The 16346-nt window shown below is 28.3% G+C and overlaps 1 protein-coding gene across 7 annotated transcripts; it reads right to left on the reverse strand.

Annotated features, from left to right (window-relative positions):
- Positions 1-1291: 1291 nt before the first annotated feature.
- Positions 1292-4524, reverse strand: LOC149514059 (uncharacterized). 7 transcript variants are annotated; one of them, XR_016329253.1, is made up of 7 exons: positions 3906-4524; positions 2989-3028; positions 2790-2906; positions 2495-2617; positions 2289-2351; positions 2146-2210; positions 1292-1479 (listed from the first exon to the last, which is right to left on the reverse strand). XR_016329253.1 is itself a non-coding variant. In XM_089746517.1 (6 exons), the coding sequence occupies exons 2-6, from the start codon at positions 3952-3954 to the stop codon at positions 2339-2341; spliced, it is 342 nt and encodes a 113-aa protein (XP_089602643.1). In that variant the 5' UTR covers positions 3955-4006; positions 4136-4524; the 3' UTR covers positions 1292-2338. The 7 variants fall into 7 exon arrangements, 2 of the variants coding, with proteins under 2 accessions (XP_089602643.1, XP_089602642.1); XR_016329251.1 differs by having other exon boundaries at positions 2146-2218; XR_016329252.1 differs by having other exon boundaries at positions 1292-2210.
- Between the last annotated feature and the right edge of the window lie 11822 nt (positions 4525-16346).

Raw genomic sequence — 16346 nt, forward strand, 5'->3', positions numbered from 1 at the left:
GAACATGTCAACATATTTAAGAAAAAAATTTTGATAAGAGTCATTAGACTAACATTATCAAATTAATTTAGTAAAAGGATTATATTTTTATGAATTATTCCAAAAGAACTAAATCTTAAATTTTGTATGAGTAGAGGGATTTCTTATATAATTTGACTTGACTTTGCTTTTTTTAATGTTATCTTTTTAGAAGAAATTATTTGATTAGGATTAAGATTTACAAATATAAAAAGATAAAATGGAAGTATGTATTTAAAAAAAAAAAAATCAAAGATGATATGGAGGCTTCATACACCTCTTTTTGACTTTTTTTTTTTTTGATGAAATTCTAAGCAACAATCATTACATCCATCTATAAGAAATAAATGAATAATCAATCAAACAAATCAACAAAAACATAACTAAATAAATACAACATAAAGTTGAATCTAACCCACACATAGTGGGATTTGAATCTAAAACCTTAAGATTCTAAGACATTTTTTTTACCATTAAACCTTAGTCTCATAGATAACTTTGTTTATTTTAATCTTATCTTTCGGGAAGTTTTTATATCAAGGAAAAAAGGGAAGTTAGAAAACGATTCCCTAATTTAAGGAACTTTAGATATAAAAATGGAAAAAGAATGGATTTTAACAACCTTGAACTTTTTCTCAAAAAGGCCACATTTTAATTCTCACTAAAAAAAACCGTCATATACTAATGTTTAAAAAACTATCAGTAAAACCTAATAATCCATCAATATAGCTTAAAAAATCTATACCAATAGTCAAATATGTACTTCAACAAAATTTAAACCGTTGATATATCTCTTATTAGTATAGACTTATACTAACAAACTTTAGCTATCAAAATAGATAACAAAGATTTACCAAAAGCTTAGACCCATCAATAACTGTGCAACCATTGGTATAACATTTGTTGTATTTTTTTAACCTTTTTGCATATACTAACGGTTCACATGACATTATATCTTTTACTTACAATTATTAACCATTGGTATAACCTTATGTATTTTGAACTTTCCTACTTATACCGACGATCATATCTGATGTTATATTTTTTTATGATATATGCCCATCGATATAATTTTGTGTTTTGCCTTTACTAACAATCAACTTGTCAATATAACGTCAAATATTCCAACAATAAAGCCATCTAGATGTTAAGAAGGTAAAAACATTCATTTTGAATTATATTTTTCTATTAATATTAATTTATTATAATCCTTATTCAATATGATTTCATATAAAATAAAAATACACAATAAAATATAAAATATTTAATAGCATTTCAAATAAAACAACAAACAAATTATTTTTTATAAACCATAAACTAAAAATAAGTAAATAACTAAAGTCATTGTATTAAATCTAAATAGAAACAAACATCAATGAATGTCTACGAACATAGTGCTTGAAGTAAATAAACAATTATCCAAGTTAAATGAACCCATCATAGATTTCTATAGTGCAAAATCTGCATAAAATTAAAAAAATAAAAACACAATTAGATAATTAAATCAAGAACAAAAAGAATTAGAGTACTACCAAAAATTATTTGTATGCAACACTAAACATTTATTTTATTCTACTCAAAAGTATACGCAATAGTAAATGGAAAATCTTTTACTTTTTACTTGGTCCAACATCCCTCATCTTTCCCAGAGGGATCAAGGATAATTATCCTCCTAGAAGATGATGGGATAGGGCTAATGTTGACTATGGCCTTTTTAAAGGATATGAAAAATCTATAAAGAATTAAATGTGTCGATTCAAATAGGATCCTTGAACCTTATATGGCTTAAGAAGATAAATATGTGTATGCTTAAAGTTACTTTGGCCATTTAAATTAGCGGCATGCTTCTCTCAAGAGGCATTGTGCTGACTCAAACTTTCAAGGTGTTCCTAACAGCCAAGAGTGCAACAAGAATATATCAAGAATTTGATTCTTTGAACTGGTTTAATTATGCGGTATATCATATATTTATTTTTCCAATAGAAGAATAATTCATAACTTAATTTAATAAAAGCTTGTTTGCATCTTCAGTATAAAGTTCATATTATGTACAATGTAAACAAAGATGGATAAAAAAAACCAAAGAACCTAATGTACAACTAAGCTAAGTGATCAGTAAATATTAACTCCTTATCTGGTTAATGCGCAGATTTATCAGCAAGCTCCATGCTTTATTGGCGGTGCTTCTGCTTCTGCAAACCTGGAAAAGAAACTAAAAATAATATGTGAATTCATGGCAGTAAAGATGGTCGTGAGAAAGACCTTCACACCTAGAGACATATCAATGCTTTAAGATGCTTTTCATGCTTCGGAGTAGAACTCAAGATCTTATCCTGTATAGAGGAATTATTAAAAAAAAAAAAAAAAAATCTTGTGTCAATTTGAATTTTAAATAAAAGAGTTGCTCCAAAAACAGGAATATCACAAAGAAACTATAGAAAATTACAAATGGTAACAAGGTTTAGATTCAACAGACCTTAATAATAGGCTCGATAATCTCATCTTATCTAACAGAATGTTGAGCATGCCAACCCCGCATGGCGCGGGCTGCAACATCTCCATCTGCCCTTTTTGACCCTGAGGCTGGGTAGCTACTTGACTACACAAGAAACTCAGAAGAAATTAAAAAGAGAAAGCTTTACCAAAATAGTGACAAGAAAAAAAAAATAGTATAAGCATTCAAATGATCATTAGTTTCATCGTATGAAATTCAACAATGTACACATCAGTAAATTGAATGAATGATGAAAATTCACAAAAGATATCATTACACAGTTGTCAATATGAAGAAGCAAAATCCTATCTTTTTCACCACTTGGATGAGGGAGTTAAGAAGCAGGAAGTTGAATCTCACCACTCCGCTTATTATACTTTTCATATTCTGACAGTTCCTGCACAACCATAAAAAGATCATGTACAGCCTAAAATCATGCAAGTATTGTTACCAAAAAATGAGTGAATCAATGAACTTTCCTTTTTATTTCTTCAAGACTGCCAGTAATCCAAGCATCTGTTTAATCAATCAACCAGATTATGAGAATGGCTTTGAAATTCAATCAAGTGTGAATTTGAACTTCGTAAATCAGCATTTCACTAGTGCCCAACTCAAAAAAATAAAAAATAAAAATAAAAATTCACTTCCACTACGTGAAAAACCAACCACAGTTTTCAGTTCTTAATTTAATTGTATTGCTACTATGCGTGAATGATGAATATCAGTTAAGAATTGGTAGATACACAAATTTTACTAGAGAATTTACACTTTATTCACAAAAGTGCCTTTAACTCTTATAAAAGAATGCATTTTAATGAACTAAGCTAGCAACTAATGATATGATGATAGAAGAAATTTCCTTTTTGATCAGAAATTTAGGATTAAAAACAATGATGACAGTATTATAAACTTAAAAATCAGTAGCACGTCAATGCAATTTAGGATACCATAAACAAAAACAGTGGCAGGCAATAAAGAAAAAAAAAAATGAAAACCGCCATATTTTTATTCAAGACACAAGGCAGTTCAACTACATTAATTTAAGAGAAAGCCACCCCGTAGCTTTTAGTCTAGAAATTAAAATTAGAAACCAACCAAAATCCAGGAGTATCACCTATTGCATTGTTAAATTTTCAAATCTATATGATTTCTTCTTTTATTTTTCTTTTTTTTTTCAAAAACCTAAAATTTAAAATCTATATTCACTATTAAATTTTCATATCAGAAGCAACATTCTTAGTTGAGAACACGCTGAAAGACTTGAAATTCAAATCAGGAACACCACATTCTTAGTATATGAAAGTTTAAATCAGGAAAATAAGAAGCAGTATTACTTTTCCGTCATATTTTGGATGAATAACACTCCAGGAGCTATATAAGTTGGAGTTCTAACCGTCGGTTTTGGTTGTTTCCTCCGATCTTCGAGTCGTTTTCAACAGCATTCGATTTTCTTGAGAGTCCTCCGACCTTTCCGTTCGTCGCTAGTAATAGTTTCTGAAATTGAAAGAGAGAGAAAGATAGCAGCAACAGAGAGAAGGATTTGAAGAGGACAGCCGGCAGCTAAGATAAGTGTCAGATGGTTAGGCTAACAAATTTCTCAAAATGAAAAGAAACCGTACTTACAAATGTAAAGCTTGACTTTTAGCAATGGACAAAAATAAAAGACCTTCAGTTTAAGTTAGCATATCAAGCTAGAAGACTATCATTTTCAATTCCCATAATTTCTTAGTAATCAAAAGCTTAAAACAACATTTCAAACTTCTTAACTTTTCTTAAAACGATAAAAAATTAAAAAACGGAGAAATTTTTTCCACAACTTCAAGGGCAGCAAATCCTTTGTGGATATTTGTAAAATTTTGAATGGAAACACGAGAGATAAGAAATTGAGGGGAGCAAACAGAGGCACAAGCTATTCTTATAGAAAGAAAATAGTGGAAAGTGAAAAGGGGATGTTAAGATTGCCCTAACTTTCCCTTTTTTCCCCAAATATTTGCCCAATCTATAGCGACGGCCAAAATAAAAGAAACCGTTGGTATATTCTAATTTTTAAGTAAAACGAATATATAATCTAATAATTAAAATAAAATAAGCCTGCTTGAACTTAAAAAATAAATAAGCCCGCCATTTTTTTCGTTAGGACTATATATTGGTGCTTACAATAAAGTCATTAATAATATATATATATATATATCGATGGAAAATGGTATACTGTTGCAATAAAATTACCCTATACCGACAGAAAAGAAATATGTAATCATGTATCTTATATTTTCTGACGGGATCAAAATCTACCAGCATAATTTTTCTTTAGTTACGGAATATTACCTTTTTCATATAAATAATTTTTTATTTATTTATAACAACGATCATAAATAAACATATTATTGATTGTTATTTTTAAATTAAAAATGTAAGAAAATTAACTAAAAAAATAAAAAGTCTCAAAACTTGTACCAATAGTTACAATATTATCCATCAGCATATAACATATTTATATTAACAAATATTCATAGATTATTAAAAAAAAATTTTATTTATATCAACAGTTGAATAAAATAATGATATATATATTGTATATTTTAACGATATTAAAAATACATCAATCTAATTCTTTTTTATTTATATAATTTGACTGTCAATATGATCAAGTGTAAATATATGAAAAAAAATTTTATAGTATTTTCAAATGAATGAGAAAATATATAAAAAGAAAAAAAAGCTAAACTTTTTTTTTTTTTTTGGTACATAAGAAGCCAAAGCCTTAGTGAAATTAAGGAAGGAGAATTTGTAAGTATTGGAGATCAAACTTTTGTCTGGCTAGAAACCACTTCATAAGAAAGGTGGTTGAACCATTTGGACTAAATCTAAAATTCAAAGCTAAAATTATTTTATATTAATGTTTGTAATACTTTCATTATTTACATTTAATTTCAAAAAAAAATTCTAAAAGCCTTCTTGTCTTGAACTAAATATAGCTAGTCATTACTTTTTGTTTTCATCCTAACCTTTACTTTGAAATGAATACTTTCTTTTTGTATGATTTTTTTTCCTTGACATGAAAAATTTTGAAATTTTTATAACCTAAATATTATTTTATTAGTTTACAAATTATACAAGGAATCAATTTAAAAAAAAGAGAAGATGATTTTTACATAATTGAATTGATGTTATTTTATTTAGAGAGAGAATAATTGAAAAAAAATATTTTGTAGTGTACTATTTCTTTTCCTTTCCACTTATTTACCAAATAAGTATAATCTCTCACTTTTCTTTCTTTTACTCAATTTTACATATCCAAAAAAGAGAAATATATTTATTTTAAAAATATTCCTTTTTTTTTTCTTTTCTTTTACTAACTTCTATCTAAATCTAGTGTTAGATTAGGCTATTGTTGTTTTATAGTATAATTGATTATGTTTTATTCATTGTTAACATTGTTGTTATGTTTAGTTTGTTTGGTTATTAACTGTGGTCATGCAATACTATAATTGGAGCTAATTAATTTGTTATTATTCAGTTTGATATATTGTGGATTTTCTCTATTACAGTCGTGATAGGGTTTGTTTTATTTGGTATATTCTTTTTCTTGGCAACTATAAGTGATTTTGATATTTTTGTTGTATTACATTCAGTTGAGGTTCTATTTATGTATGATTAATCCAAGTATCATTAATTAAGATTGTAGTAATATATTACTCATAAAATGTCAAGCAATACATGCAATTTTACAACTTTGTTTTAGAAAGTTTTAAATGATATTTAGAAATAAACTCTCAAGGCTTAGACATTTTCTTTTTTTTTCATATGAAAAAGAATAATGGGAAAGGGATTGCTCATTTTTTAACTTAAAACATGGTGTCTAAGTTATTAGTTCACAATTGAGATAAAGGCGATTGACTTTTTTCCTTTTTTTTTTGGTTTTTGACACATTTTAAATTCATTTTATTTGGTTCAAATATGCACCTTCAAGTTGGAATGGTATGATGCTGTGTTACATGAAGATGATGATTATATAATTATGAATGAGATATGACCACATCTAGGATTTTTTTTTTTTTTTAAGTTTTGGCTTAAAGAAGAGAGAGCTTCGTAAAGGGTATCAATTTGCAAGATATTATCTCATATCAATTTGGCTTACAACAAGATGCAATTTTACATGAGTGATGCTAGAAATCTTTAGAAAATTTTGATTGTGGGTAAATGCATAATCTTTGATTGTTTTCACATTTTTATGAAACTTTTTCAAAGGCTATGTATACTGTTATTTTTCTATTAAATTAATTCATGAGATGATACTTTTTTAAAAGAAACATTTTTAAGCTTATATTTTTTTTATTTCATATTGGATTAATATCATATTTGGCCCTTGTACTTTAAGAAAATTTTCAATATAAAACCTCAATTTTTAAAATGTGTAATCTGATACTTATATTATCCTTTCGTATGTTAATACAATATCGTGATAACATCATTATTTGTGGTAAATAATATGTTGTCATCCAATCATACGATGACATGTGATATATTTTTAACATGTCATCACTCGAAATATCCATGTGGTATCTGCACATGTACCACGTGTAGATGTAGCAATAATGTGACATATGTGGATACCATGTGTCATTAATTTTAAAAATGAAAAAAATTTTAAAATAAAATTTTAATTTAAAAAAATAAAAATGAAATTTACATTTTTAAAATAAAATACAAAATATATAATTTTTAAAAAATCCTTTTTTTTTTTCTCACTCTTTTTCTTTCTCAATTTTATACCAACTCTCTTCGTCTCTCTCATTCCCTTCGAAATTAAGCCCAAATTCAATTAAGTCCAAGCTAGATTTGGTTTAGGCATATGTAGGCCTAATGTATTTCGAGCCAATTGGACCTCTTTTTAAATCTTTTTTGGCCTATCTAAATTGGATTCGACTCAAACTTGGTTAGATTGGATCATTTGAAAGAAAGGAAAAATGAGTTTGTGAGAAAGAAATGAAAAGAGAGAGAAAAAACTTTTAAAAATGATTTTTATTTTTTTGAAAATAAATTTTTTATAATTTTAAAAAATTTATAACACGAAATAACCATAAGTGTATCTTATAAGCAAATTTATATAATTTTTATTAATAATGTAATAAGTAATTATCATACATATAATTATCTGATTTGATACTAATCATGTCATCCACTTCATTTAATAATATTAACCTCGACTATAAAATTGACATAATGAAAGATAGTACATTTAGTACATTACACATGTTAAAAGTAAGGGCATCACATTCAAAAAAATTTTAAGATACAATGGCCAAATCTTATACCAACCTTTTCATATTTGTATAATATTAGTTTATTGCTTTTGGTGCGAACCAAATTTAAATTTTTTTGTTGGGAAAAACATAAAAAATGTGAGCTAAAAAATTTTTATTATTGTTTTATACAAAGTTATTATTTGTTTTCTTTAAATATTTAGATGAGAATTCATGTCTTACGCGAAATTGCACTGATATTAACAATCTCCGCATATTAATGTTGGAATATTACAATTAACTTCAATATGTATCGTAATGGTTTTGTGTCTATTCAACGAATTTAAAAAATAAAATAAAAAAAATCACTATTAATCTTTTTTTGTTATATGTAATTGGTCACTTATTAAAATTTATCATTTTAATAAGATTTTAAAATAAATTAAAATTTAATAAAAAGATAATTTTATGGTCTGTAAAATAGTCTAAGTTCAGAAGTCGATTATACGTGAGAAAGGATTAACATCCCCACAGCACCCATTTAAAAATGATACCACTTAACTACACATTATCCTTTGATTTTGATAAAAATAGTCTCATTTCGACATTTAAAAAATAATTTTCTTTATTTTTTTCATTTTTTGGAAATTGTTTTTTTAATTATTATTTATTGTTTCATTTTTTATTTAAGAAAAATAAATAAGAACTTTTTTATTAAAATAATTTTTAAAATGTTCCAATACATTGGTAACATTAGAGGAACTTTTTCTCACTTAGAAATATTTTAGGTATCACTTCTTAGAATACCTTAGAATATTACCATCGGATAAAACTTTTCTTTTTCTACATTTTTTATTACTTATTCTTTAGTTTATTAGTTAATTTTTATTTACTATTTTATAAAAAAAGAAAAATTTTTATTGTATTGAAAAATTTTTTATAAATACTCCAATACACTGGTAGTATTTAAAAAAAATCTTTTCATTTAAAAATTTCGTAGGTATCACTATTCAGAGTACCCTTAAATCTCATCGTCGGATAAAAATTTTTTTTTCTATATTTTTTATTATTTTATAAGGTTTATTCTAAAATTAACAAAATTATCAAAAAAATTTATTATATAATTCATTATTTATTTTTATTTATTATTAGTATAAAAAAATTATTCTAGCAAATTTAAACATTTCAACATATATAAATATTAATAATAAATTTTAAAATAACAAAAATAATATTTTTAAAAAATTCAAAAATTAAAAAATAATTTTTTTTACTTGAACCAAACTGGTCAACGTCAATCTGGTTCGACGGTTCAGAGCCGATCTGGTTTCGTTCAAACCGATTCAGTTGGATCGATCTGGGTCTGGGATAGAGGCAGATCACAGGTTGGATGCGCGGATCCTAGGTCGAGTCAAGTTGATGCGTGGATCCTCTTGGGGTTAAAATGACATCCTTTTAGCCCTTTTAATGAAATGACATCGTTTTAGCCCTTTTAATGAAATGGCATCGTTTTAAGTTATCAGCTTTCTATAAAACCCAAAAAAAATTTTTCTCATTTTTTTCTTCTTCTTCTCTCTCTAACTCCTCCTTCTCTCAAACCCTCTCTCTACCAGATTGACCGATCACCGTCGATTGCCGTTGATGGTCGATTGTCGGTCGTCGTAGTCAGCTGTCGAAAAATCTTAAAAAATCCCAAAACACTCCCTTCGACTCTTTGAACCTAAATCCGACCTCTATTTTACCAAAAAAGGTTCCAATCCCCTAGATCTGCCTTCTTACTTTCAGCCAAACTTTTTTTTTTGTGTTTTAACTTTTTTCCTTGACTGACTTTGTTTTCTCTTTTACTAGGGCTCTCGACACTAGGTTCCTTGTTCTATGTGACTGTGTTTTTTATTGGTGTTTTGATTCCTCTTTTTTTCTCACAGAAAAGCTTTTTTTTTTTTTTAACTTGGCAATGCTTTTTTATTTTTGGATCTCTCTTTTTTGTTCTTGCCTGCCTCCCTTCGTTGGTGTTTTTTGCAACTTTATTTATAGAGTAAAAGAAAAATCAAAATCTCAGAAATATGAGATTTTGATTGCCTATGATTAGGGCAGCCACCGACTGTCAAAATGGCTGCTTGTGGCTATCAGAGCCATTGGCAGCTGCAGGCAGCTATTAGAGACATTGGCAATGTGACTCTCGACAACTGACAGAAAAGCTACCAGAAGAAAAAAAAAGAAAGAAAAAAATAATTAATTAAATAGTGTCTACAGCTGCCCATCTTTGCCTATTTCTAAGAATCGAGAATAAGACAAAGACAAACAGACAACCATTTTATATGGAAAGAAGAAAAAGCTAATCTAATCAGAGACTTAATTTTTTATTTGATTTTTTTTTATATTTAAAGAGCTCCTCTCAATAGAGGCTCAAAGACTTTTGAAAATTTAAAAGGGTTTCTCTAAGTAAAGGCTCAACAACTTTTGAAAATATAAAAAGGCTCCTCTAAGCAAAGGCTAAACAACTTTAAAAAATTATCTTGGAAAAAGCTTCTCTAAGCATAGGCTCAACAACTTTAAAAATTCATCTTGAGAAAAAGCTCATTTAAACAAAGGCTTAACAACTTTTAAAAATTCATTTTTAAAAAAATCTCATCTAAATAAAGGCTCAACAACTTTAAAAAATTATATTGAGAAAAGTTCCTCTAAGCAGAGGCTCAATAACTTTAAAAATAATCTTGAAAAAGCTCTTTTAAGTAGAGACTCAATAACTTTAAAAATCATCTTGAAAAAAAGCTCTTCTAAATAGAGGCTTAACAATTTTAAAACTCATATTGAAAAGGCTCCTCTAAGCAGAGGATCAATAACTTTAAAAATAATATTAAAAAAGCTCCTTTAAGTAGAGACTCAATAACTTTAAAAATCTCATTTGTTCTTGAAACTGAGTTTTCATTTTTGAATAAGTAAATTTCTCTCTTTTGAAATTTTTTGTTTGATTATTATATTCATCCGAATATCAAAATCTTGTTTTTATTAGGAAATGAAAAGTCTCTATCTTTATTATAACTGCTTATGGATGCATGTATTGAGTGCTCTAAATGCAATACATATAATGCAATCAAAATTATTCATTGTAGTAAAAAGGTTCTCGAAATCTCTCACTCTTTTGTTTCTTTATCCGAATTCTCAACAATTGCCATATGATCAATCTTTTTTTAACATCTGACCATTGTATTCTTCCTTAACAAATACTTTTTTTCTTTAAAAGTCTGTAACATCAATGTCTTGTCATGTTTTTCTCATCTTTTTTCATTTGCCTTTGTCAACTTTTAAAAAGTAATGCTAAGATCTTTCGTGTTTTTTTTTTCATCATTTTAAGTTCAAGACAAACAAAATGCAATCACACATTTGTCCTATTTATTTGTAAGTTGAACAAAAATATCAAATGAGATAAAAGAATGGATAAGTGTTATTAAAGGAAAGAAAACATATTTCATTAAATTGATAATAACTATATGGCAACAAAAGTGTTTAAGTAGTGACAAAGGTACTCAATTAGTGATCACAAGATAGTTATGAACAAAATATTCTCAGGTTCTTTTTTCAAAATTGAATCAGATGATTTTCTCAATTCTTCAGAGTTCGTCAAACTACACTTGCCCTGTGTTATGGGATCTTCTCTTGATTATGCTTCTCCTTCACATCAAAGCTATTTTTTTTCAGGTTTTCAGCTTAGATATGCCATGTTTTTACTTTCTTTTTCTTTGGGTTTTTTCTTTTTTCTTTTCTCTCTTTTTTTAAGCAAAATATTTCTTTACAGTATTTGAATTTATTGGAGTAGGTAAATCACCTCTATCCATCTTTGTTAAAATTAATGCCCTATTAGAAAAAGGCTTTTTTCACCACATACAAGCATTCCTAATTTGGTGTCCATTTTTTTCGATTGTCATGTTGATTTAGGATGATCTTTTTTAGCACTAAGTCTACTTTCCTAAAGTGACAGGGATAGATTTTCTTGTCATATGCTCTCATCATCCTCTTTTCATATAATTGACCATGACAAAGTGTTGTAAGTCTTCTCTCTTCAATGAGGTTCAATTGCTCGTAACGATTTTAAACCCATTTTGCTTCCTCTAACTCTACTTCCATCATGACTCTCAATGAGGGAATTTTCATATCGATCGGTCGCACAGCTTTTATTTTATATACCAAAAAGAACGGGGTGGCCTCAGTAGAGGTTCAGATTGATGTTCTATAAGCATGCAAAGCAAAAAGTAATTTTTCATGTCAATCTTTGTAAGTATCAATCATTTTCTCCAAGATTCTTTTGATATTCTTGTTTGCAACCTCCACTGCCCCATTCATTTTTAGATGATATGGTGTCAAATTACAATGGTGGATCTTGAATTGAGTGCACACTTCATTCATCATTTTACTATTCAAGTTTTTGGTATTATAAAAAATAATCATTTTTGAAAGCCTATATCTGTATATTATCTCTTTTTTTATGAACTTGCATACCACAAATCGGGTTATGCTAGCATACGATGTAACTTCTACCCATTTTATGAAGTAATCAATCATCACAAAGATGAATCTATGTCCATTTGAAACTTTTGGAGTGATGGGACCGATAACATCCATGCCCCATATAGAGAACAACTAACGTGTAATGCTGTTAGAGGAGCGTGAATCTTGTCAATATAAAATCTGGCATTTATGGCATCTTCTAGTATAATTAATACAGTCACTTTCTATTGTCAACCAATAGTAATCAGCCCTCATAATTTGCCTAACCATTATATGACCATTTGCATGTGCCCCATAAACTCCATCATACATTTTTTTAATAATCCTTTTTATTTTAGTTGCACTCACACATTTTAAGAGTACTTGATATCAACTCCTTTTATAAAAGATATCTCCATCAAGGAAAAAACTCATAACCAACTTTCTGATAGTCATTTTATCATTTTTTGTTGCTTGTTTTAGGTATTGCTGGCTTTTAATGTATTGCATAATGTCATGATACCATGGTTTCCCATCAACTTTTTTTTAACACCGAAGCAATGTGTTGGTTCATCTTTCACATCCAGCTTGATGGGTTGGATTTCAATATTTGTATCTATTTTAATCATTGCAGCTAGCGTAGCTAATGCATTAGTAATTTGGTTTTTCTCTCTAGGCAAATGTTGAAATTGGACTTCTTCGAATTGTTTGACCAACTCAGAGATGTATTTATGATACCGAATCAATTTAGAATCTCTCGTTTCTCATTCTCTTCGTAATTGATAGATGACTAGAGCTGAATCTCCAAACACATCCAACACTTTGATATTCTTTTCAATTGTTACTTGCAAACTTATAACACAAGCCTCATATTCAACCAAATTATTTGTATAGTTAAAATTCAGTTTAGCTGTGATGGGATAGTATTAATGTTCATCGGGTGATATTAAAATTACCCTAATACCATGGCCTAAAGCATTAACGGCTCTATCAAAATACATTTTTCAAGACTCCTTAACAGGTTCATTTTCTTTAATGGCCATCACATATTCATAAAAAAAATTCAGTTTCATTGGCTCATAATTTTTGACCACACAATTAATAAGGAAATCAGCTATTGCACTTCCTTTAATAGCCTTTTAAGTCACATAAATAATATCATACTCTAAAAGCATAACTTGTCATTGTGCTATTCTTCCTATCAATGAAGGCTTCTCAAAGATATACTTAATAAGATCTAACTTTGCTATGAGCCAAATAATATGATAAAGCATTTATTGTCAGAGCTTTCAAGCTATCCAAGCCAATGTATAACACATCTTCTCTAATGGTGAATACTTGGACTCATAATCAGTGAATTTCTTGCTCAAGTAGTAAATTACCCATTCTTTCCTATTAGTTTCATCTCTTTACCCCAACACACATCCTATTAAATTTTTATGCACTATTAAGTACAAAATCAAAGATTTTTTCAAGATTGATGACATCAATATAGGTGGATTTAACAAGTATTCTTTGATCTTATTAAAAGTTTCTTGACATTCATCATTCCACTCTCATGGATTATGTTTTCTAAGAAGCTTGAAAATATGATCGCACTTATAGGTGCATTGAAAAATGAAACGAGCAATATAGTTCAATCTCCTTAGAAAACTTCACACTTTTTTTGGGTATAAGGAGGAGATAAGTTTTAGATGGCTTGTATTTTATTTGGGTCCACTTCGATTCCTCTTTCACTGACCACAAAGCCAATAATTTTTCTAATTTAGCACCAAATGTACATTTAGCATGATTCAACTTCAGCTGAAATCTTTTCAACCTATCAAATAACTTTTTGAGATTGACTACATGATTCTTTCCATAAGAGATTTTATAATCATATCATTCACATATACTTCTATCTCTTTATGCATCATGTCATGAAAGAGAGTCACCATTACTCTTTGATAAGTGGTACCAATTTTTTTAACCCAAAAGGTATGACTTTGTAACAGAATGTACCTCATATGATCACAAATATGATTTTGTCCATATCATCTCGAGCTATCTTAATTTCATTATAGCCTAAGAAGCCATCTATAAAAGAAAATATGGAGTGTCTAGTAGTATTATGCACTAGAGTATCGATATGTGATAGAGAAAAGTTATCTTTGGGACTCGCCCTGTTCAGGTCTTGATAATTGACACACATTCTCATTTTTTTCATCCTTCTTAGGAATTGACACTATGTTGGCTACCTATTAAGGATATTTTACCACCCCCAAAAGTCCAGCGTCAAATTGCTTTTTCATTTCCTCTTTAATTTTTAGCAGTATTTTTGGCTTCATATGCCTCAACTTTTGTTGTATTGACTTGCATTTTGGTTTCAAAAGTAACTTGTGCTTTACAATATTAGTGCTGAGTTTGGACATATCCTGGTAAGATCACACAAACACATCTGCATATTCTCGGAGTAATTTTTCTAACTTTTACTTTTCAACTAATAAAAAAGATGTACCAATTTTGATCTCTCTTTTATTTTCATCGTCTCCCAAATTTACTAATTTGGTAATTTTTTAATGGGGTTCAATTGACTTATCTTCATATTTTATTAATTTTAACAAATTAGGAAGTAGTGTATAATTATCTGAATCTTTCTCATTATCAAGTTCGTCAATATGAATTAAGTTTTCAAAATCAAATCTAAGATTATTGCCATGATTATCTTTGTGTTCATTATTTAGAACTCTACAAAAAGTAAGATGAAGAGAATATTAGCACACAAAAATGGAATGGCAAAAAAAATGATTAAGGTAGAATGAAAAATGGAATGATTTGAATGAATGAAAGTGAAAGTGAATAGAAGAAATGTAGATGCATCTTCTGAGTTTTTTATTAAAATGACAAACATAAAGACACACAAAAGATCACCTAATGCTCACAGAAAGTAATTAAAGATTTAAAGTTCTACAACACATTACTTTTTAGAAGTTTTAAAGATAACAGGTAGCTCTATGACTCTTTAATTATTTAGCTCAAAATCTAAAGGACAATGGTGCATGAATAGCTCTTCATTTTGACTCTTCTTTTCTTCATCATCCACCATTTGAATGACCAGCTCTAAAAACTCTTCCATGAATCCTGCACTTAGGGCTCTAGGTAAATCTGGGTAAATATATCTTCTTGAATGAAAAGAATCATAGAAGTATGGAATGATCATAGGTTCTGACTTCGGCTTATATCCCTTAAAATTAGCCATTCTTTTATCTTTTTTCTCATTCACCATTTTCATTCAGTCCCCTTTTGTTAGCTTATATCCTAAACCAAATCTATGTTTCTTGTCATATATTACTGGTGGCTTTATGATTCCTTGCAAGTTCTTCCCTAGTCCAGTCTTAGGTTGCCATCCCATTTTAATAAGCTGCTTAACGATAATTTTAGTAGTTTTAGATAGGTATGATGAATATAATTTAGATCTTTCAATCATATATATTGCGTTAGTAATCTCAAAATATTTATATAAGCACTCTAAAGTTTCATCTACTGCTTTTATATAAGAAAAATTTACTGGTTGGGTGACCAACAAATTTTTTTCTCTTACCACACATGTCAATTTTTCATCAATAATGAATTTAACTTTTTAATGCAAAAAGAATGAAACAGCACCTGCTATATGAATCCACAGTCTACTCAACAAGTAACTGTATGAGAAAGAGATATCCATAACTTGAAATTTCACATTAAATGTGCATGGGCCAATCTGCAATGGTATTTCTATATCTCTTAACACCTTTCTTCGAGTTTCATCAAAGGCTCGAACTATTATATGACTAGGTTTCATATAAGATTCATCAATAGGTAGTTTTGCCAAAGTAATCATAGGCATAATATTGATGGATGAGCCATTATCGATCAAAACCTTAGCCATTATATGACTTTTATATTTTACAGTAATATGGGGAGCTTTAATACTTTTTTAACCCTCGAGAGTTATCTTTTCATCATTAAAAGAGATGTAATTGGAGATTATTAGATTACTGACAAGTTGTTCTACATACTTGATAGATACATTATGAGACACATATGCTTGATTCAGCACTTTCAGTAGAGCATTACGATGTGATTTT

The sequence above is a fragment of the Durio zibethinus genome, chromosome 17 (genome assembly GCF_047325235.1).
Source record: "Durio zibethinus cultivar Kanyao isolate XHJ-2024 chromosome 17, ASM4732523v1, whole genome shotgun sequence".
NCBI lineage: Eukaryota > Viridiplantae > Streptophyta > Magnoliopsida > Malvales > Malvaceae > Durio > Durio zibethinus.

Bases quoted from the DNA above. Each gene is read 5' to 3' on its own strand.
- LOC149514059 (XM_089746517.1), bottom strand. From the start codon at position 3,954: ATGCTGTTGAAAACGACTCGAAGATCGGAGGAAACAACCAAAACCGAC. The intron at 3,029-3,905 runs GTTAGAACTCCA...TTGATTAAACAG, and splicing joins GGAAACAACCAAAACCGACG to ATGCTTGGATTACTGGCAGT. The intron at 2,618-2,789 runs GTAATGATATCT...TTTCTTGTGTAG, and splicing joins TTCTTCATATTGACAACTGT to TCAAGTAGCTACCCAGCCTC.